The sequence below is a fragment of the Pholcus phalangioides genome, unplaced genomic scaffold, assembly GCF_987345545.1.
Source record: "Pholcus phalangioides strain wild (caught in Gottingen) unplaced genomic scaffold, Ppha-v1.0 ptg000024l_1, whole genome shotgun sequence".
In the NCBI taxonomy this organism is placed as follows: domain Eukaryota; kingdom Metazoa; phylum Arthropoda; class Arachnida; order Araneae; family Pholcidae; genus Pholcus; species Pholcus phalangioides.
The window spans coordinates 15565563-15588709 of NW_028301616.1; the positions used below are offsets into that span (position 1 = coordinate 15565563).

A 23147-nucleotide genomic window follows, 5' to 3' on the forward strand; every position below is an offset into this window, starting at 1 on the left:
TTCATTTATTTCATTAAATCTGAATTTTATTTATTTCATCAAATTTGAATTTGTATTTATTCCATTAAATTTACATTTTTATTTATTTCATTAAATTAAAATTTCTATCCATTTCATTAAATCTGAATTTTTATTTATTTCATTAAATTTGGATTTTCATTTATTTCATTAAATCTGAATTTTCATTTATTTCATCAAATTTGAATTTGTATTTATTCCATTAAATTTAAATTTTTATTTATTTCATTAAATTAAAATTTCTATCCATTTCATTAAATCTGAATTTTTATTTATTTCATTGAATTTGAATTTGTATTTATTCCATTAAATTTACATTTTTATTTATTTCATTAAATTAAAATTTCTATCCATTTCATTAAATCTGAATTTTTATTTATTTCATTGAATTTGAATTTGTATTTATTTCATTAAATCTGAATTTATATTTATTTCATTAAATTTGGATTTTTATTTATTTCATTAAATTTGAATTTTCATTTATTTCATTAAATCTGAATTTATATTTATTTCATTAAATTTGAATTTTCATTTATTTCATTAAATCTGAATTTGTATTTATTTCATTAAATCTGAATTTGTATTTATTTCATTGAATTTGTATTTATTTGTGCAAATAAATTCCTTTAATTAATTAATTAAATAATTTTAATCAATTACCTTTTTATACTTGCCCCGATAATTCCGAAAATTTTTTTCATTAATTTTAAATTTTCATTAATTATGTAATTATTTCTTCTTTTCCAAAAAATTCTCAATTATTTCAATGAATTGTAATTTAGTAATTGCAACAAACACTTTTAACAATTCTGAAATTACTCTCAATTATCCTGAGAAACCGTTAATAATTAGTCTCAGTATTTATGAAACTACTTTCAATAATTCTGAAATTATTTCTATCAGTAGTTCTGCACCTATTTCTCTCTTTCGCTAATTCAATAGCTATTTTTTCATTAATTATAAATTTTTGTCAATTATGAAATTATTTTTTTCTAAATAATTCTGGAATTATTTCTTCCATTAAGGTATTTTTTTTTTAGCATTTTTGTAATTATGTTGGCCTATTAGACACCGAATTTGGCCTCTCGAAATATGTACCCTAAAAGAAATCATAGGCCTTAAAAACTGTTTTGGCTCATTATCCGCCGAATTCGTCACGACGTTTTAGTCATGCTGCGATATCTAGATTCACACGGCTGCGTCTTAACGGTTCGAACCCCTCACCGGCGACACAGTGGTGATCGGCTGAAGTTAGTTTTCTGTGGTTCCCAAACTTCGAGGCGCGAATATATATCCCCGTTAAAAAGTCTCGCCGCAGAGAGCAACGGGCCAACAACGATGCGGATATTCAATCACTACACTTCGCCCACGATTCGAAATATAGAAGACGGCATTGAAATAATCAGACGCAAAACACTAGATACGCGCGCTCAGCCTGTTAGGTTGCTCAGTATCTGCCACGAAGCTGGGCTGGAAGAGATCTCGGAAAACGGGATAAGTCCAGTGGCAGATTGCTGGCGTTCATTAATTCATTCATTCATTCGCGTCTTAACGGGTAGGACCCAATGGGGGATCCGCGTCAAACAGGGAATGAGCCCTATTGGATAATTATTTTTTTTCTGATGTTATTTCTTCATTAATTGTGAGTTAAATTTTCAGATATTAAATTCAGTGATTCTGAAATAATTTTTTCATTAAATATATGAATTTCATTAATTCTGAGATTGTTTTCTCATCAAAAAAAAAATTTAATTAATTCTGTAGTTTTTCTACATGAATTTTCGGTAACCCGAAAATATTTCTTTCTGGAAATATTTTTTCCTTTATCATGAAGTTTCATGAATCAAGAAATAACTTTATTCACCAATTCCAAAATTATTTCTCGTTAATTTCAAAATTATTTCTCATGAATTCCAGAAATATTTCTCATTAATTCAAAATTATTTCTTATTAATTCCAAAATTATTTCTCATTAATTCCAAAATTATTTCTCATTAATTTCAAAATTATTTCTCATTAACTTCAAAACGATTTCTCATTAATTCCAAAATTATTTCTCATTAATTCCAAAATTATTTCTCATTAATTCCAAAATTATTTCTCGTTAATTTCAAAATTATTTCTCATTAACTTCAAAATTATTTCTCATTAACTTCAAAACGATTTCTCATGAATTCCAAAATTATTTCTCATTAATTCCAAAATTATTTCTCATTAATTCCAAAACTATTTCTCGTTAATTTCAAAACGATTTCTTATTAATTCCAAAATTATTTCTCATTAATTTCAAAACCATTTCTCATGAATTCCAGAAATATTTCTCATTAATTCAAAATTATTTCTTATTAATTCCAAAATTATTTCTCGTTAATTCCAAAACTATTTCTCGTTAATTTCAAAACGATTTCTTATTAATTTCAAAACCATTTCTCATTAATTTCAAAACCATTTCTCATTAATTTCAAAACCATTTCTCATCAATTCCAAAATTGTTTCCAATCAACTTCGAAAATTATTTCTCATTAATTTCGAAATTATTTCTCTCACTAGTTCTGAATGAGAAATGTTTTCTAAAAGTAATTTTAAAGTGTTCTTTCATCAATTGTGGACAACATTTTTTCATTGAAGATGTTTTTTTACAACATTTCTCTATAAATTCTGTGACTATGTAAACCTTGTCGGCCGGCCACGGGCCACTGCAAAAAAGTTTCGAGGGGCCTCACACAGTCCACGGACCATCTGTGTAAGAACCCTGGCGTAGACCGGAGACAATGTTCGTGTAGGGTCCAAGAAATGAATCCCCCCCCCCCCCTTCATATCTACATACGGTACAAATGAATCTGTGTTCGTAGGAATTCACGAAAATGAATTACCGTATAGTGAGGGAATGTCATGATTCGGTGTGTTTTGTTCTCGAGTGCCATGGTTACTGACCGCTTTGTGGGGGGGGAAACGTTCTCGCCATTTAACGTATGCGCGGGAAATAATAATAATAATAGTAAAATAGTAATGAAAAGGTGCGGAAAAGGCGCCAATCACGAAATTTTCGACACGAACTGAAGAAAGAAAGAAAAATAGACTTCATTAAGAGTCAATCCAGATTTCAGCAGCTCGTTCACGCCATTAAACGGGTCACGAACCGATATGTGACAACACCTTTTGATGGCTGCTGCTACTGGACACATTAGATGACCGCTACGAAGTGACACACCCCTTCAATAGTCTCTCTTTTTTTTTTTCTTTTTAATTATTATTATCATTTTCAGGCACGTGAACTTTTGGTGACTCGTGAAAATTCCGTGAATATCTTAGAAATTAAGTGGTGAGTAATCTCTCCACTGTTGAGATATCGAAAGAATGCCGTGGGTGAAGACAACTGAATAATTAATTTTCCACTTTGACAGTGGTGGCGTCTTAATTATCCGGATCCGGGACCCCGAGTCAAACAGTTGTTTCCCCCCCAAATTATTGAAGATTTCAAACGTTGTTACATGTATATATGATATTTAGTACACAAACTTATCTCAATGCCTTTTGACTAAACATTTGCGGACCGGTGAAATTAATGCTTTGATTGGCAAGCATTGAAATATCTAGAGGGGGGATACATACACTGAAGGGGATACAGTCAAACCTCGTTAGTGCGTCACCCGGTTAACACGTCACTCCGCTGACCGGGTCCCAATTGTCCTCAGGCAGAAATTGGCACAGCTATGGCTTACTCCGTTTAACGACTCACTCCGCTTACTAAGTCATATTTTTGCTCTGCCAAGAGTGACTCATTAACGAGGTTTGACTATATAATGACCTCTTCAAACCTGAACCAAAATGGACTACTGAAAAAATAATAATTTTTGATTGATTTGTGTTTATTGTATGTCAAAAAATGTCCCTTAAGAAGAAAATTAATTAATTAGTTAGGGTCCATTTATTAGTTAGTTAGGGTCCTATTAGGCTCAAATGGTCCCAGTTATCTTTACTGGGACCATTTGAGTTATGTACTCTTATTCATACTTCAAGTCTTAAGTCGAAAGAAAAACAACATTAAAAACGATTTAAAATTATTACAAATGAGGCACACATATGTGTACCTCTAGAGAAGTGGTTGTCAACCTTGGCAAGCCCGCGGCCCGGTTTCATTCATTTTTGTGAATGGTAGGCTCATTCGAACGCAAGACCAACGGAAAATGAATGAGGAAAAATGGAACGGCTGATCATTCGCGGCCCGATATGAGTAATGTCAGGATCCGATACCGGGCCGCGGCCAAGCGGTTGAGAAACACTGCTCTAGAGAGAAGAGGTTAAGCAAATGGGATACCCTGAATGCTATCACATAACAGAAAAAAAGTTTTATTGTCAATATCAAAAAAAAAATATGGGATTTTGCATTCCAAAGAACACACTGTATTTATATGATTAATGTTCAGGGTCTTTATAATTAAAGTTCTACTTTGAAATGGCCATAAAAGAAAAACTACTGGACAAAATGTTATCAAACTTGGCAATAGTTTACAGGAGGTCATGGGATTCAATTTTCCACAACAACAAAAAAAAGAGTTCAAAAACTCACCACCAACGGGGAACGGCGCTGCATGTAATATTGTTGAACGAAATAAGGCATGAAGACATCGGTTTAAAGTGTTTTTAATCGTTTCTAAAACGTGCTACAAAGCATGTTCAATGTGGTGTCCACCATTTTCTGAAAGCAAGTTAAATCGCATTACTGCGTTTTCAACAGGAGCTCTTAGCATATCAGGAGCATAATTTTGCCAAATTGTTTATGTTATCACCATAAACAGTGGCTTTGAGGTAACCCCATAGCCAGAAGTCACAGGGGGTTGAGGTCTAGTGACCGGGGTGGACAAGAAATGGGGAAGTGTAGGGGCTTACAATCCGTATTTCGTTTAACAATATTTCACATAGCGCTATTCCTCACTGTTTTTGAAAATAGGATCCCACGACCTCCTGTAAACTAGATTACCAAGTTTGATAACATTTTGTCCAGTAGTTTTCCTTTTATTGCCATTTAATTAAAAAGATTCTGTAGATTTGAACAGTATAAAAATGTCATTTATTGTTTGCCATCCTATTTTTCTAACGTTATTGAAGAATGCACAACAATATGTCTCGTCCACATGGCATTTCCCTCAAAAATGCAAGGGTCAAAAATTGTTTTGCTTAGCTTGGCGGGAAATAGGAGACATGTGTACCTTTGAGCCATTCCTGCTGGTAATTATAGGAACTTCCTGAACTGTTCACGAGTAAAAATCGAATTTTTAGGAGTTGCTTAGAAGCATCAAATGCCAAAACGAGCTTAAAGTACAAAATGCCTTTATTTGCAAAATATAAGAAACTCGTGTTGTTAGAAATAATTTACAACTAGCGAAAAGAATAATCTGAGGAAAATTTCCTAACACCGTCAGACTTATTATACAGGGTGGGCATAAAGTCCGTAGAAACTTTAAAAATTCATAAAAACCGGAAAAATAACCGAGGAACGGTCTTTGCAGAACGGTTTGGCATCGCTAGGTCACGGGAATTTTTTTTGACAGAAAAAAAATTACTCAAAAAAACAGCCGGTAGGTGGAGCTGGTACGAGTGACTTCGACTTCGGTGCCGCCTGGCAGTCCAGTGGTTAGGGAGCTAGCTTCTGACTGTGTGCAGGTCTGGGTTCGAATCCCAGTTCCGGCATGGATGTTTGCTAACACACTAACAAATTTCTTCTGGACAGATTGTAAAGATCTCTTGGGAATACGTGATGATCAAATTATTAAAAAATTAAAAAATATATATATGCGTATAAAAACTTGCGCTCCTAATCCACAATCGGATCACCGTTGTAAACCGTGTATGTGGACCTGCTGCACTCTGCCGTTGCTGAATTTATGACTGGCCTGCAATGTGTTATCCCCCGTGGTGGTGGTCATGTTGAACACATACTGCCTGAATAAACGATTTGGAGGCACTCCGTTCGTTATTTGCCTTGTGTACGTCAGCGCCACCTATCGGCTGTTTTTTAGTTGTTTTTTACTGTCTTAAAAAAAATTCCCGTGACCTAGCGATGCTAACCGTTTTTTATTTCGGTTATTTCTCCGGTTTCTATGAATTTTTAAAGTGTCTCTCTCTCTCTCTACGAACTTTTTGCTCACCCTGTATTTCCATATTTCAATCAATCAATCATTTCGCTTATGGGGGGGGGGGGGCAAACTAGACGTTTTGCCAACCGAAAATCACAAAACTTCCAGTCAGACTGGGCTGCCACATTACTTCGAGAAAAATACGAGGAAAAAGAATTACAAATGGGGGATACGGTACATCGCTAATTATTGCCAAAAATGATGCCAAAGGTAAGAAAAGTTGCCATTAACTCCTAAAATCACGGAAAATCGCCATTGGAGGGGAGATCGAGCCACACTGCGAATTGCAGTGGATTAAAATGAATTTCACGGAACAAAACGTTTTTAACATGATAAATATTCGAGTGAATAGTCTTATTTATAGTTTTCATTATCATACGGCAAATTAAATCTTTTTAATTTCATTGGAATCAACCAATGAAATTAAAAATTCAATTTGACTTCATTAAAAATGCGCGATTCATTTTTACGAAGAAGTCGGGATGGCCTAAATTACGTGAAAATACCGAATATTCCGGGAAATACGGGGCGTATGGTCACCAGAAGTCTGACGCACAGACACGACCTGTGTAATCTACATCTACAGGCCGTCTGGGCCCCCCCCCCCGTTTTTAACAGTCATTAACAGCTTCTTTTCCTCCCGCAATGTTAATGTCTTCTTTTTCTTCAAATGGCCGCCCCACGTTTCTGGACTACATACCACCACCAAGACTTCTTAACACACAGGTCATCTATCAGGTTTACATGACAAAAGCTAACCAAACCCCCCTCAGGGAGTAGAAATACGTAACGTGCCACCTTTCATGGGGGGGGGGGGGCCCGGACCCCCATATAGTGTCATTATTATTCAGTTTGGATCCCCTACAAACATTGAAAGATCTCCAATCCATGGTATATATTGAATGAATCAAAAGCAAAAAAAAAAAAAAAAAAAACAACAATAATAATAATAATAAAAGAGACAGGGCCCCAAACCACCGTACGCCCAAATTTTCGCAAATTGTCGCGCATTAAGAGGTAGTTTGTTCCCGCCCTCGCCACTAGGTGGCGCGGGCCCAATAATTACAGGTTTGGCGCCGCGCTCGATGCCGCTCTGTTATTAAATCGTTACATGGGAACAGGTAAGGAGGTGGATTCGTGCGTGCCGAGGGGGTTCCCCCCCCCCTCAAGAGTATGATATGGGGGGGGGATTTTTCTTTTACAAAAAAGGCTAGGGTGGCCCTTGGTATAAAGAGGTGGGGATCGCAGGTTCGAGTCACACAATCGACGATATGTTCTGGTTTTTTATATATATATATATATATATATATGTTATTATTATTATAATTTCTCTCTACTTTTCTAATGTTCCAAGTGGGATCAAAGGGGACCGCCGACGAAGATGATAAGACATTAACGTTGTTTTGATTGCTGCGATGATTCCCCTCCGCCATTTTTTCTGTTTTTTTTATATTGGGAGGAAAGGTTTGAATGCCATAAAGACTCATCTAGGTGCAGACAAAAGTAGGGGGGGGGCACAAAAAATGGTGCAGGACGCCAATGGGTTTGGATTGATCAACTACCAATGAAAGAATGTTAGTTATGAGTTCCCAGGGAGAGAGAGAGACACTGGAATAATCTCGAACGCAATCATGTTAAATAACTCTTTTTCGCGTCTCGTGCCCCTCCCTCCCTTCTTCTGTTTTTACCCTGGGTAATTAGACACGACACCTGGAAGACGATCGAGAATAGATACTGGAAGGCCTACGGGGTGGCCCGATCGCTGCTGAGAATAAACACCCCGTTCGTACAAGGAATCAATCATTAAGCGAGATTATTTTCAATCATCAGCCAGCTGAATATTCTCATCCTTTTTATCCTTGCCGCCGAATTTATCCTCGTAAGCATTGTGTTCCTCGCCCCCCCCCCCACCGCGAGAAAGAGGTGGTTGTGACCCCCAGATTGGGGCCCCCGATGTATGGTAAACGTTTAATTAAATGACACAAAATATTCAAGCTATTTGATTTATGAACACAATGAATTTTAATATGTGAATTAATATAAAGGATTCATTATAGGTGTCTTGGTCTGGGAGAGGCCAACAAAAATTTAAGCTTAAAGGATATTTTAGGGCCCCCCCCCCCCCCCCGTACTATTTGAAGAAAAAAAATTATCCCTTGGTACTTAAAAATGCATTTTCTCCTAATATGGAAAGAGGAAATTTGTCTCGTAATCCTCGAAGATAAATTTGCCCTGTAATATTAGGTGAGAAATTTATCCCGTAATATTTGGAAATAAATTTGTCCCCCGTAATATTTGAAATTAAATTCGTTCCTTCGTAATATTAGAAAAAAAACTTATTCCGTAATATTTCAACAAATATTCGTGTGGTAATACTTCAATAAAAATTTGTCTCATAATGCTGTATTTGAGGGGGAAATTTATCCCGTAATAGATATTTGAAAATAAATTAGTCCCGTAAAATTCGAACAAAGATTTGTCTCGTAACATTTGTCAAAGAAAAAAATTTATCCCGTAATATCTGAGGATAAATTTTTCTCGTAACATTATAAAAAAAATTTAGCCCCGTAATAGCGGTGAAGTATAAAATTTTGAGATAAAATTGATAGATAAAGTTTTGCCGTAATATCTGAAGATTAATTTTTCCCGTAATATCTGAAAATAAATTTTTCCCATAATATCTGAAAATAAATTTTTCCCGTAATATCTGAAGATAAGTTTTCCCGTAATATTTGAAGAGAAATTTGTCTTGTGATGCTTAAAGAGAAGTTTATCCCACAATATTGGAAGAGACATTCCAATATTGTAATTGTAGTCTCTCAATATTTGAAGAGGAATCCGTCCCGTAATTTTTGGATAATTTATATCTCGTAATATTAGAAGATAAATTTTTCCCCCAAACATGAGAAGAAAAAATTTGTCTAGTAGTACTAAAAGAGAAATTTTCTCTATAAATATTTGAAAATAAATTCTTCCTGTAATATTAGAAAAAAAAAAATTTCCCAGAGGGAGAAATTCGGCCCTGTAAAATATACCGAGAAAAATTTATCCACGTAACTATTTGAATAGAAATTTCTCCCATAGTACAGCATTTCCAGAGAAATTTGTCCCGTATTATTAGAAGATAAATTCGTTCGTTCCGCAGTATTTTAAGAGGAATTCGCACACTGATATCGATTATTTTGAAATTCTTTAATTTCATCATTTCGCCTTAATTCATTTTCAGAAAATTCTCAAATTTCCCTTATTATAATGTGAAAATCTTTGAGAATCAAGAAATTTCAATCGAAAACTCACCAAATTTTTGATCAAATAAATCAATGTAAAATTTTTTTTTCATCGAAAATTTCATAAAAAGTCCCAATTTTTCCCCTCGAATGTGATTTTATCCAAATTACATCACCTTTATAAGGGATTCAACTCTCTTCCGGGTCATTTCCATGAAGCCCCTCATAGCAAATCTTCAATCAAATTCCCGAATTTAATCACAGCCGACATTAACAATCCGTCCCAAAATCATTAAAGCATTCATTCAACGATTCCAATCCAATGAGAGGAAACACGTAACAAGATTCAGAGATATGGATCCTAAAAGATCCCCTTTTTCCCGATCCAGGGAGAAAAGGGGGAAAAATTCCACCTCAATTTAACGGTCGGACGAATCTGTCGAGAGCGATCCCCATTTTCAAACAACGATTTCCCATATACATATCTCTCTCTCTCTGTTTCTATCTCCTGTGGGAAAATACTTTTCAAACAAAGTCCCGGATATATTTCCCCAAAAATGCTTTCCTTTCCCTCCTCTTAAGGAGGCAGGAATCCTTTAAAAATCAATAAATAAATCGTCTCTCGGATTCTCCAGGGCGGAAATTATTATTTATGACGTCATATCCGGGAGATTTCCGAAACTTGCCATTCGCAAAGATATAGGAGAAGGATTATATACGGGAAGAGGAATTGAAATATATATATATATATGTAATAAGCCGACCTGGAGATTGAGGGGAAGGGCTGTCTAATTTGCATAAAAGTTTCTTTAAAATCCCGCGGAATTCCGACGTTAATAGCGATTATTGGTCCTCGGTCGACTTAAAAATCGGTTTTTAATGGCTCTTTATTGTTCCAATTAAAGTCAAGAAGTTGAGGCTTTTGTAGGAAAGTTCTAGAAATTTCCCGTTTTCCCAGATACTATATCCGTTGTTTTATATGTATATTTCCTGTGTTTACGAAATTGCCACCGACACTGGGTTTATTAGATTTGGAATTTGGTCCCGGATAAAATGTTCGGAAATTTCAAGTTGTGTGAAGATCGTTTTGAGATATTCTCTCCTTATGTCCCGTTTATGTGATGATATAAACGGGAATGTAATTTCACGTTGGAAACCATTTTTGAATTCATTAATTTCCTGGAAGATGTTAGTATCGAAATTTCGGATCTTCTCTTTCTCTCTCTCTCTCTCTCTCTCTCTCTCTCTCTCTGGGGGCACATCTAGAAGAGGGAGAAATATTTTGAACCCCGTAGGAGAAAAACGGTTTTTTTTGGGGGCTGATGAGAAGAACCCAAACCCCCGAAAAAATGCCTAAAATTTATTCGAATTACGTGTTTATTGAATTCATCAAATATTTATTTTAAAACTCTTTGTTGTGTGTGTGGCTATATTAATGGCTGTTCTGAAACATTTATACACAATGAATCTTTTTTTTTCTTTTGGGAGGTAACCTGTTCTATAGAACAGGAGTTCTGAACCCGATTCTCGCAGATTTCGTGTTTGGGGAGTCTGTTCTAAAACAGAAGTTTTCAATCCGATTCTTCCGGGTCTCGCGTTAGTGGAATCTGTTCTAAAATGAAAATTTTGAACCCGATACTTGTGAGCCTCGCGTTAGTGGAATCTCTTTTAACACGAGAATTCTGAACCCGATTCTCGCAGGTTTCATGTTTGGGCAGTCTATTCTAAAATATGAATTTTAAAGCTGATTTTTCCGGGTCACATGTATGGAGAGTCTATTCTAAAATGAAAAATTTTGAACCCGATTCTTGTAGGCCTCGCGTTAGTGTGGAATCTGCTGTCAAATGTGAATTTCGAACCCGATTCTTGCGGGGGGGGGGGGGGGAACTCGCAAGGTTAGTGGAATCTGTTCTAACACGAGAAAATTCTGAACCCGATTCTCGCAGGTTTCATGTTTGGGCAGTCTATTCTAAAATATGAATTTTAAAGCTGATTTTTCCGGGTCACATGTATGGAGAGTCTATTCTAAAATGAAAAATTTTGAACCCGATTCTTGTAGGCCTCGCGTTAGTGTGGAATCTGCTGTCAAATGTGAATTTCGAATCCGATTCTTGCGGGGGGGGGGGAACTCGCAAGGTTAGTGGAATCTGTTCTAACACGAGAAAATTCTGAACCCGATTCTCGCAAGTTTCATGTTTGGGGAGTCTGTTCTAAAACAAGAGTTTTCAACCCCAATTCTTCCGGGCCTCGCGTTAGTGGAATCCGTTCTAACATGGAAATTCTGAACCCGATTCTCGCAGGTTTCATGTTTGGACGAATCTGTTCTAAAATATGAATTTTAAAGCTGATTTTTCCGGGTCACATGTATGGAGAGTCTATTCTAAAATGAAAATTTTGAACCCGATTCTTGTAGGCCTCGCGTTAGTGGAATCTGTTCTAACACGGGCATTCTGAACCGATTCCCGCAGGTTTCACACATGTAAATTTTCATAAAAACAGTTCTTGAGAATTCCCAGAGGTTTCCCGAATAGTTATCCGAGGACATAAGAAAAAATCTATTTACATCTATTTTATTCCGACCTTGTGCTGGTCTAATATTGAGTCGCCGCAACTTGGAGAATAATGGATCCCAACAGAAAAAAATCCCGTTAAAAAAATTTATGAATAATTTTCTTTTTTCTTGGAATTTTGAAGAGAGACAATAGAGCAATTAAGATGGTTCCTATGGTTGTAATTCTCCCTTGGATTTTTCTAGAACTATTTCTATCCTCACCTTGTGTGTGTGGAGAGGAGAGCCTATTTCCTTAAGAGAGATTCTTGACGAAAACAAAATAAAAAACTTATAAGGCATTAGCGTGAGAGACTATTCGTCCTCCTGCCTGAAAATGTTGCCACCATGACAGAGACAAATGCAACTTTCAACCTTCGAGGGGAAAAAGAGAGTCTTTTTGGTGTCATTGGATTATCCTGACGTTAGTTGGTTCCTCATTTTTTTTTTATACGTGTGTTATTTTTCTCGCTTCTCTCCCCGTTGACATAATGTATTTTACAATCGTCTCTCTCTCTCTCTGGTGCAAAGTAAATTATGATGCTCGCTCGCTTTTCGCTATAACGCGATTATTTCGAAGTAAATTTCGTCACTTTCATTGTTCATTAAGAGAATGACACATGCGATGTCAAATCCATCTTCTCTACAGAAAAAATTTTTGTTTTTTACTCTTCGCACTTTTAGGTGGAGAGTTTTCTGGATTTTACCCTGAAAATGCATGTTTTTTTTGTTTTTTTAGGTGAAAAATTAACCAATCACTCATCGCTATTTGACTGGATATAGTCCCTGCTACTTGAACTCATAACCGAGACTTTAGAGCTATTTTGGATCTATGTCAAGGGTCTTCGGCGCATGACCAGTGGCGTATTTACAAGGGGGACTTGGCGGGCTATAGGGGCTAGGCCAGAAGGCAAGCTTTAGGAATGAGTGGCTAAGAAAATTGGTACATAATGGGGGAAGTGCGGCAAATTTTTAAAACCACGAACCCACCTCTGCCCAGAGAGCAAGACACCGGGTCAGTGAGTGACCTAGAGAGTTTGCAAGCGTGTGAGTAAAAAAAAGAGTGGGCAAGCAAGCACGTGAGTGAGCAAAAGAGTGATCTATAGCGTTTGCGTTAATGACAAAAAGAGTGAAGTAACATAGAGCGCGAATGGCTGCAAGAGCGAGCCAAAGCGTGTGTAAGCACGTGAATGACCAAAGGAGTGACCCAGAGAGTGTGTGAGCTTGGGAGTAACTTACAAAGTGCACGAGCATGGGGAACGACTTGGAGAGCGTGTGAGCATGGGAGTGATCAAAAGAGTACGAAGGCATTTGAGTGACCAAAAGGGTAAGTAGCATGTGAGTGAGACACGGGTATATTTACGTGGGTGGGGGAGGGGTGAGCGGGTTAAAGCACAGGGCAGCGAATTCGAGGAATGAGTGATAAAGAAAGTTAAACTAGAATGAGAGAAGAAAGCCAAATTTGGGTATCCCACAGTCGGCTCGGCAAAGTCGTAGATACATACGCCTCTGCACATGACCCACGAGCAACCAAATGTTGCCCTCGGAGTTCTTTTCTCTGGCCCACCGACCATTCCGAAAAAAAATATCTATTTAACAGTGAAAGACGAATAAAAACAAATTGAAATTATTCGATATTTATTATAGCTCATACTGCTGTGTTTAGAACTATGAGATAATTTCCAGATTCATCAGTAACGTTATGCATTTTATACATTCCCAGGGCCCATCATTATCAAATCCGGAGGACTCAGGCACTGCCGCCTTAACGCATGGGCTCACCCGAGCACGGCCCGGGGGCCTCACAAAAATGAAAGGTGGTTGAAATTTTCGAGAATTTTCCAGGTAGGGGCCTCAAAAATATCACTTGGTCCGGGGTCCCATGATGCCCTTAAGACGGCCCTGGACCCAGGGCCTAAAAAGTTTTGTTCCTCCGTCCCCCCCACTTCTAAAATATACTCAAATACACCTTAACGAAAAAAATTGTTTCAGAATCAGTTCAAAGAAATCATTTCATAATGAGTGAAAACGATTATTGTTTCATAATCAATGAAAAAATAATTTCCCAATCGATGAAAATTCATTTTATTCATGAAAGAAATTATTTAAAAATTTTTAGAATATATTTCTGATAATTCTGATTTAGTTGAAAGAAATAAACTCAGAATAAATAAAAGTCTGTATAATAATTTAGGGCTCCCTGTTTGCACTCTGCTCCAAAAGTTTGTAAAGACTCAAAAAAGTTGTTTTTCAAACGAATGAAAGTAAATGCATAAAAATATTGTATATTATAGACCAGATTCGAATTGACATTCGACAACTCATTTGAAAGGAGAAAAAATAAATTATACGGAGAGAGAGAAGAAAAGCAAAACAAATACCAAATGGAGGTTATCCCAAAAGTTTATAGCAGCGTTTCTCGACCTGTAGTCCGCGACGATAGCATAGGTGGTCCGCAGGCAGACTTGGTAAAATTATACATCCGTTGTAATTGATATTAGTAATATCCATATGGTTCAAATAAAATTATACTCTCTTACTCTAGGTTCATCATACATCACCGAGGATAATGCGGGAAACTACGATCTTGGATATCACTAAATTTTGCAGAAAATTGCAATTTATTGCTTTAAATGCAATTTGCAAGCTACTGCTAAAATTGCTGTTGGTGTGGAAACAAAGGACTGCCACAAATCACACTAAAAAGTTTGTTTCACGAAAAAGTATCCAAAATGTATCAATGAAATCTGGTCATCAGATTTCATTGAGGAAAACACTGTAATCTCTGGGATCTCGAATAATAATCCGTAAAATATACGGGATATATCGCCAATTCTCATCAAAAACATTGTCAGAAGCAGACACAAAAAAAATCCACCAATCCTATAAATAAAATTCCAAAAGTGGGAACAGAACGTTAAACCTGACAAATATGTGAGATGAATATTATTTATGATTTTTGCCGTAATTATCAAAATATAATTATGAAAAAAGCTGTGTGTGTGTGTGTGTGTGCGTGCGAGAGAGAGAGAGAGAGCGTGCTTGAGCATGGGGAATGAGTTGGGGAGCGTGTGAGTGACCAAAAGGGTACGTAAGCATGTGAGTGAGTGAGCGTGTGTGTGTGTAAATATTACAAATTCAAATAAATATCGTTGAAAAAACGGGACAAATATTTAGAAAAAAATCGGAACGAAAATCACGGAATTGTCCCGTGATACGGGACGTAAGTGGTGCGTCAGATTGTTTCAGACATTTTACTGGTCTTTACTGGACTCAAAAAGGTTCAGAAACACGGGTTTATAGAATAATATAGAACACATTATAATTTCTGACAAACGCGTGTTAGTTAATAACTGATAATTTTCCCATCATTTTGAACGATATGAAACAAGCTATCTTCCATTCGAAGATAGTTCTACACAAGGTCTAGAGAAAAAACGAGAAGCCTATGAATATTTGGGACATGGGATGCAACTCGGGGCTCATTCGGTGGCGTATTTACGGGACTCGGTCGCATTTAAAATCTAAGGTTTGCATTGGAACTTCCAACGTGTGTTTACCCCTACAGGTCGATTACCCTGATAATAAATGAAGGGTTTACTTATTCTTCAAAATTAGGGGGGTGAGGGCAAACGACTTCTCTTTCTGAAAGCGTGAGGGCAATCTACCTACAACCGTATTTACAGGGAGGCTATAAATAGGCTATAGCCCGAGGCGGTAAGTTGCGAGGGTGACAAATTTTAGCTATTGGGTGGTCAAGAACAGGAAAAATTTTATGCGGGAACAAGAAAATTTTTTATAAAATTATCGAATTTGACGGGAGGGGCCCGAAATAGATCTCAGCCTAGGTGTCCTGCTAAATAGATTTGTGCGGGGGGGGGGGGATTTTTGGTAGCCCCCCACGGGCTTCATTGCAATTTTTAATTCGGCCCACAACGTCTGAAAGGTTCAAGACGCTATGTGCAGAGGTGCTTCGCAAATCAACGTCGAATTTCGTGAGACTGAGCAGGAGCGAACTTGGGAGTTTTAAGTAATTCGCTCGTTAGTCATTTCTAATTAGGCTACAATGTAAGTGTATTTCAAACATTATTTATTCGTAATTTTCAGAAAACTAGAAATTTTCATGTAACTACATTCACTGCACTACCCCGCGTTAAAATAAAGTGGCCCAAGAAGTAAAACCTGATACTTATAAAGATAGAGGCGCGTATGTGTGAAAAAAATATTGAGGGGGGGCTGAGAGAAAGGATGCTTTGCATTGTATTTATATTCATTATTATTGGGAGCTCAGCCCTCTCACAAAATTTATTGGAGGGGGGGGGGTTAAGTGGTCTCAGCCCCCAGATTCTGATACTGGTTTTAGCCGCTGAGTTACGTCATAAGTAACTTTACATCGCGAACCAATTTGTATTTAATATCTGATTTTATCTTTTCCATTGATAATATTAGAATCAAAACTGACTTTCACGGTAAAAGTCGATAATAGAAATCCCGGCTAATAGCATCAGTCATTGCATAAAATAAAATTGAAATTAAATCTACTAATCACATTTCAAAACTCTCGTTTTATAAAATCAACGTCACCGCTTTCAAAAATCCCCAGTTAGGGACGGGGAAAGCATAGTTTCCCGAAACTTTTGTTAAATCGCTCTTCCCTCCCTCTTCAGAAAATTTCTCTTCCCGTCACCCCCTCCAACTCGTCCCCCCATAGGATCCTATACTAAACCCACAGCCTCCCCTCCCCGGGGGCTGCATTACCCATCTCGGGAAACACTGGGGGATTTTCTCAATGTAGTCTGCCATTGAGGAAAATCAACTTCACAAAATATCTAAGCTTGTCATTACTAAAATAAAAAGCTTTTAAGAAGGCGAGGTATCTCGTCAACGTCAGTTAGAACAGTGTTTCTAACCTTTCTTCGCCCACGGCCCCATTTGAACCATATTTTTTTCTCGTACCCCCTCCCCCGTTCTATCCGTGCCCCCCCCCCCAGCCCCCATCAAAGAACTTTTCGTAATAATTGAATTTATATTGAAGGAAAATTTCATGAGTAAGATCAACCCCTGACTTTATGAGGGTTTTTGGGGAGGAGGCAGGGTTCTATTTAACGTAATCTCAATACCACGGGTCCTCTGGCAAAAAAGATGTTCTGGAGCCCCTGACTCCTTTAGCTGGAAGCAACAGCTTACGTATTTAATTACGCGGTGCAAACCATTGCATCAGATCTCATCGTGTTGGACCGACTATTGACATCAGGCTCAGGGATGATGGGCCATGCCTGGATTGGCCCACGTTTAATTAAGATGGCCATGGTTCTATCCAGGGCCATTTTAGCAGTATCAGGGTCCCCCTTAAGGCTGGAAATACCTGTAAACAAATTTAGATTATATCGAAAAAAAATAGTAGGAAATCTCATTATATATACAGTCGATATCGCTTATAACGTTCCTACTTATAACGTTTTTCCCGCTTAGTACGACTTATTTTTTCGGGGTTTCAACCCTGGGTATAATTCTCGTCAAGATTTACCGTTTAAAGCGTTTTCTAACTTACAACGTTTTTCATGACGGTTTTTTTTTTGAAAAACGTTATAAGCGGGATCCACTGTATATCGCGTGAGACCCCCGTACTCTCTCAAGAGCCCCCGGTTGTGTCCTGATCACAGAGTAAGGCCCTGATGGACACATGTGTTAAGACGGCCATGGCTGTATGGCAGCGGTTCTCCACCTTTTTTGACTCGCGGAGCCCTTTTCAGTATACAACTTTTATATCGGCGCCCTGTTTGACTCGAGGAGCCTTTTTTGTATATAATTTTTATGGTGGAACCCTGCAGGACTCTTTTTTTCATTTATCTATCAAATTTACTTATTTATTTTATTATCCTTAAGCCGCTGCGAAGGGCTCCGCGGAGTACCGGTTGAGAACCGCTGCTGTATGGGAAGAGTTCTGCTTCACACATTCTTCTTACTACAGTTTTATACATCTTAATTTTTCGTTTTGTGGACGCCCCCCACCCCCCTCCAGCAGCCTGTCATGGGTCCCTTTCAACTTGGTTTTTACCCGTGCCCCTCCCCACCTCCGGAGTATTATCTCATGACCACAAGGGCCACATGACTCCAGGTTGAGAAACACTGGGTTAGAGGGTTATAATGAAAGGTTTCCCTGTGCGATTCTCTAAAGATTAACATATTAGAGCATATCGATAAGTTACCTTCCAGTCTTGGTGATGATCATCTCGGTGCCGAGCTCGTTGAATTTGTCCCAGAGTTCTTTGTTCTCGAGGACGCACTCGACGCCCTGGAGCTCGGGGCAATTGCACTTCTCCTTCAATTGCTCGGCGTAAGGGTTGGCTGCGGTCGATTTGCCGGATGCCGAGCTCGGATTGCGTTCTCGCCGCGATCCTCCTTTCTTCGAGCCGCAAACGACTTGGTCCTTGCCGCCACCGACGACGCAATCGACGTCGTTGTCGTCGTTGTTGTTGTTCACTGGGCTCAGTTGTTCGATCTCGTTGTCGAGTTCGATGCTGTCTTTATCGATATCTGCAGCCGATGATGAGCTGGCCCTGGGTAATGGAGGTCCTCCTCCTCCCTGCGGGAACAGCGGTGATGACCTGTCACCGTCCGAGTCCGAATAAGGTGATGGCAGTCGTATCGAATTGGTCGGAGACGAAAGAGGGAAACTTCGACCGAATTCTGAGTCTGACCACGACACCGTGTCCACTGCAACAAAAAACAAACAGTCAATAATGGGAATTACACATGACTTTTCACATGGTCATGTCATGAAATTGACATGGAAGGAATAAAGGAATTGGAGAAATATCCTTCGCGGAATGAAACTTCAATATACAGTCAAACTCGGCTATAACGACATCGAAGATTCCACGACATTTTGTCGTTATGTGTTTATTTGTGTATTTATATACAGTCGAATCCCGTTATAACGAACTCCAAGAGACCGGAGAAATCACTTCGTTATAACGAAATTTCGTTACAAAGGAATTCCAGTTTTTTGCATTGTTCCCATATAAACGTATCTGAGGGATTGGAAAAGTGTTCGTTAAAACGAGATTTTCGCTATAACGGTATTCGTTAAAACGGGATTTGACTGCATGAGTGCGTAAGAAATTGTTTTATAAGGACTAGACCATATTTGGCCAAGAAAAATACGGGAAATTTTGGGACTATATAAATATACAGAACATCGCCAATTTCCGCTTAAATGTTCCCAATTGTCGGCCAAAAATCGCCAGTTATTCCTTTTAAACAACTCTTGACGAGAAATGCAGTGCTGCAGCGAGCAGCTGTGGTGGTCGAGTGTCAGATTGACGGACTCGCATCACGAGGACCGGGGTTGAAGTTGGTTTTCTGTGGTTCCCAACTTCGAGTCGGGAATGCGAGTCCATCTCCCCCGTTAAAAGAAAGGTCTCGCCGTAGAGAGCAACAGCGCTACAAATATTCAATCATTACACTTCACTCACAATTTGAAATATAGACGGCAGTACTAAAAAAAAAATCACACGCAACGCCCAATACGCGCTCAGACTGTTAGGTGCACACACTTACACTTCCGGCACAGCTCAATCGGTAGTAAATTGTCAATGGCGATAGACCGGAATCGTGCTCGTTTTGAAACAGTTGAAAGAAAGAAAGTGCTACAGCAGTTTCTACGCTGAGTGATTTAAAATGCATTTCACGAGGGGGGGGGGGGAATTAATCACGGTCAGGACCGTCTTAACAGCATCACAGGCTCCAGGGCAAAGGGATTTTCCTGCCCCCTACCTGGCTAGAAATATCTGCTAACCAAGTTGCACCTGTACAATAGAAATCACTCTACCCAGGACATTTCTCTCAACCCCCACCCCTAGAAAGGCTTCTGAATCACAGTTTATACATTGGGGTCATTCAAGTATTACGGCAGCATCGAGGGGGGGGTCTCCGATTTGCTGACTTTTGATGACAAGTGGGGGGGGGGGTTGAAGGTTGCTTACGTCATCGACCACCCCTTTTTGAAGATATGAAATATTCTAAGCTGCTAACGGTGGGGGGAGGGGGGAGTCAAAAATGGCGGAAAATCTACTTACGTAATACATGAATGCCCCCTTAGCGTAGATGAGCCTGTACCAGCTCGAACCCTTCTCCGTCATCGCTCAGCTAATTAATTACATTAGTGCATTGAAGCCAACGATTGGCTTAAAAAAAGATGGGGATGATGACATTCTAAGAGAGTCATCTCACACCAGCAAAAATGATGGCGAAAGTCAAGAGAGAAATGAGAATCTTGGCTCAATTCACAACCAACCCCGAAGATTGCCAGATCTACCTCCTCGGGAGAACCAAATTAAAAACATGCGATAATGAAAATGCAAATATTGATCCCATATGACTAAAATTTCAGAATCATGAACTATGTTGCCTAGGGGTCTACCAAGTATTACGTCAGCATCGAGGGCTCTGATTTGCTGACTTTTGATGACGGGGGGAGGGGAAGGTTTTGGTGGTTGCTTACGTCATCAACCACCTTTTCTTGGAGGATATGAAATATTCTAAGCTGCTGACGAAATTTTGCTGACAAGGGGGAGAGGGTGTCAAAAATAGCTAAAAATTCACTATCGAATTGGTCGGAGACGAAAGAGGGAAACTTCGACCGAATTCTGAGTCTGACCACGACACCGTGTCCACTGCAACAAAAAACAAACAGTCAGTAATGGGAAATACACATGACTTTTCACATGGTCATGAAATTGACATGGAAGGAATAAAGGAATTGGAGAAATATCCTTCGCGGAATGAAACTTCAATATTCAGTCAAACTCGGCTATAACAACATCGAAGATTCCACGAAATTTTTGTCGTTATGTGTTTATTTGTGTATTTATGTACAGTCGAATCCCGTTATAACGAACTCCAAGAGACCGGAGAAATCACTTCGTTATAACGAAATTTCGTTACAAAGGAATTCCAGTTTTTTGCATTGTTCCCATATAAACGTATCTGAGGGATTGGAAAAGTGTTCGTTAAAACGAGATTTTCGCTATAACGGTATTCGTTAAAACGGGATTTGACTGTATGAGTGTGTAAGAAATTGTTAAAAAAGAAAGGTAAGTAAGTACCCAAGTAATACTTGGGCCCCCCTAGGAATGGTCCCCTAGAACAGCGATTCTCAACATTTTTTTGACTCGCGGAGCCCTTTTTAGTATACGATTTCTATGGTGGAGCCCCTCCATAGGCATATTTTATACTTACTTATCGAAGCTAATAATAATAACGTGATCTTCACGTATTCCCAAGGGATCAGCATGATCCGTCCAGGGAATTTGTTAGTGTTAGTAAACATCCATGCCCGAACCGGGATTCGAACCCAGACCTGCACAGTGAGAAGCTAGTTCGCTAACCACTCGACTGCCAGGCGGCTAGTTATTCATAGCCACGGACCCCCTGGGAAGTGCGCATAGGGCCCCCAAGGGCTCCGCGGAGCACCAATTGAGAACCACTGGCCTAGAACATCGATGAATGAGTTCGAGAATTCTATTCACTTTCCCTTTCTGATATTTCTGTATAGAAGAGGTAATGCACCTAAATATTGATTGAAATAGAGAAACTTCGTGTATGGGTCCCTATTAAATACGATGCTGCCACCTATTAAATACGATCAAAACAATTCGTTGTAAATTCTCTAAGTGAAGTATGACAGTTGTTTTTATACCGGTGTGCAGCATGGGAAAAAAATAGTACGTGTAATGATATCATATATATTGCATATTTCCATGCTGCATACCGATGTAAATCTTACCTACACCGAACCATCTTATACCGGTTATTAAATTTTTATGTTTACCGCAAAAACATGGTAATCGGTATTATATATGGCGCATAAAATTTACATAATGTGTAGCTTATATACCATAAAAATAAAGAGAACATAGATTATCATATCATGTACTATTTGCATGTTGCACATAGGTTTAAAACCAACTATCAATTATTCCACGTGAAGAATTAAAACAATCAGTTTGTTATTATTATTTATTTGGTAGGTGGCAGCAGGAGTCCCCATATCAACGATGTTCCTCGCATGATCAAATATAATAAGTTAAAAGAGGTTAGGATGCATTCAAGGATTGAAATCCTCCTTATTTCATGCATTCGCATGTCGAACTTGACGTAAGGGGTGCTCTTCTTTTGATGATGGGTACAGGCAGTGCTCGCGACAAGAAAAAGGTTGAAGACCTTCTGTGTTCACAAGAACAATGTTTCTCACCCTTACTGAAAAGAAGGACCATTAAAATACCTGAAACAATTTGACGGACCACTTGTGTCCCGTATTACGGGATATTCCGTTAATTTCCGTTGTTCCGATTTTTTTTTTTGTCCCGTTTTTTTCAACGATACGCATTTGAATTTGTAGTAATTATTAAAGTCGTGAATACACAGCGTTTCACATAATATAAGTTATACTATGATATACAGTGGATCCCGCTTACAAGGCTTTTCAAAAAATCGTAATGAAAAACGTTGTAAGCGAGAAAACGCTTTAAACGCGAAATCTTAATGAGAATTTTTTTGGATATTAGGACTACTAAAATAAGTCGTACTAAGCGGGAAAACATTGTAAGTTGGAACGTTATAAGCGGGATTATGGCAGAAATTATTAATATTCATCTCACGTATTTGTGAGGGGTTTAACGTTTTAACCGGGACTTTTTTAAAATTTTAATTACGATTGGCTATTTATACGACTTCTGACAATGTTTTCAATAACAATCGGCGATGTCCCGAATTTCACGGATTATTATTTGGCACCCCTGTAAAGCGAATTTTTTCTCAATAAGAAATATGGTCACCAGATCATTTGAATATTTCTTTCGCGTGAAATATAGGGGTTGGGCAAAATAATATGGACACCTGTGAAATGAGACAAAATCTTTATTAATAGGCTGTTGGCCCTCCCTTTTCATTAATTACAGCGTGGGATGGACAAATACAAGTCATGCACCACAGTCACAGGGATACGTAGCCACTCCTCCTGCAAAAAGGTCACTAATTCAAAACGTGTCTTTGGAGGTGGAAACCTACTGCACATTTTGGCCAGTAAAATGCCCCACAAAGGTTCAATTATATTAAGATAAGGGGAACCGAGCGGGCCACACGAGCTGTTGCAGTTCATCGTGGTGTTCATCAAGTCTGTCTCCGACAATTCCAGCAGTGTGGACGGGCGAA

The 23147-nt window shown here is 38.3% G+C and overlaps 1 protein-coding gene across 1 annotated transcript in view; it reads right to left on the bottom strand.

Annotated features, from left to right (window-relative positions):
• LOC149068837 (T-box transcription factor TBX20-like) overlaps positions 1-18642 on the bottom strand; it is a 41003-nt gene extending 22361 nt beyond the window's left edge. Inside the window, exon 1 of the mRNA XM_089251052.1 lies at positions 18140-18642. Within this exon, the coding sequence (XP_089107178.1) occupies positions 18140-18162 (23 nt within the window). The 5' untranslated portion in view covers positions 18163-18642. The remainder of the gene's footprint in view (positions 1-18139) is intronic.
• Between the last annotated feature and the right edge of the window lie 4505 nt (positions 18643-23147).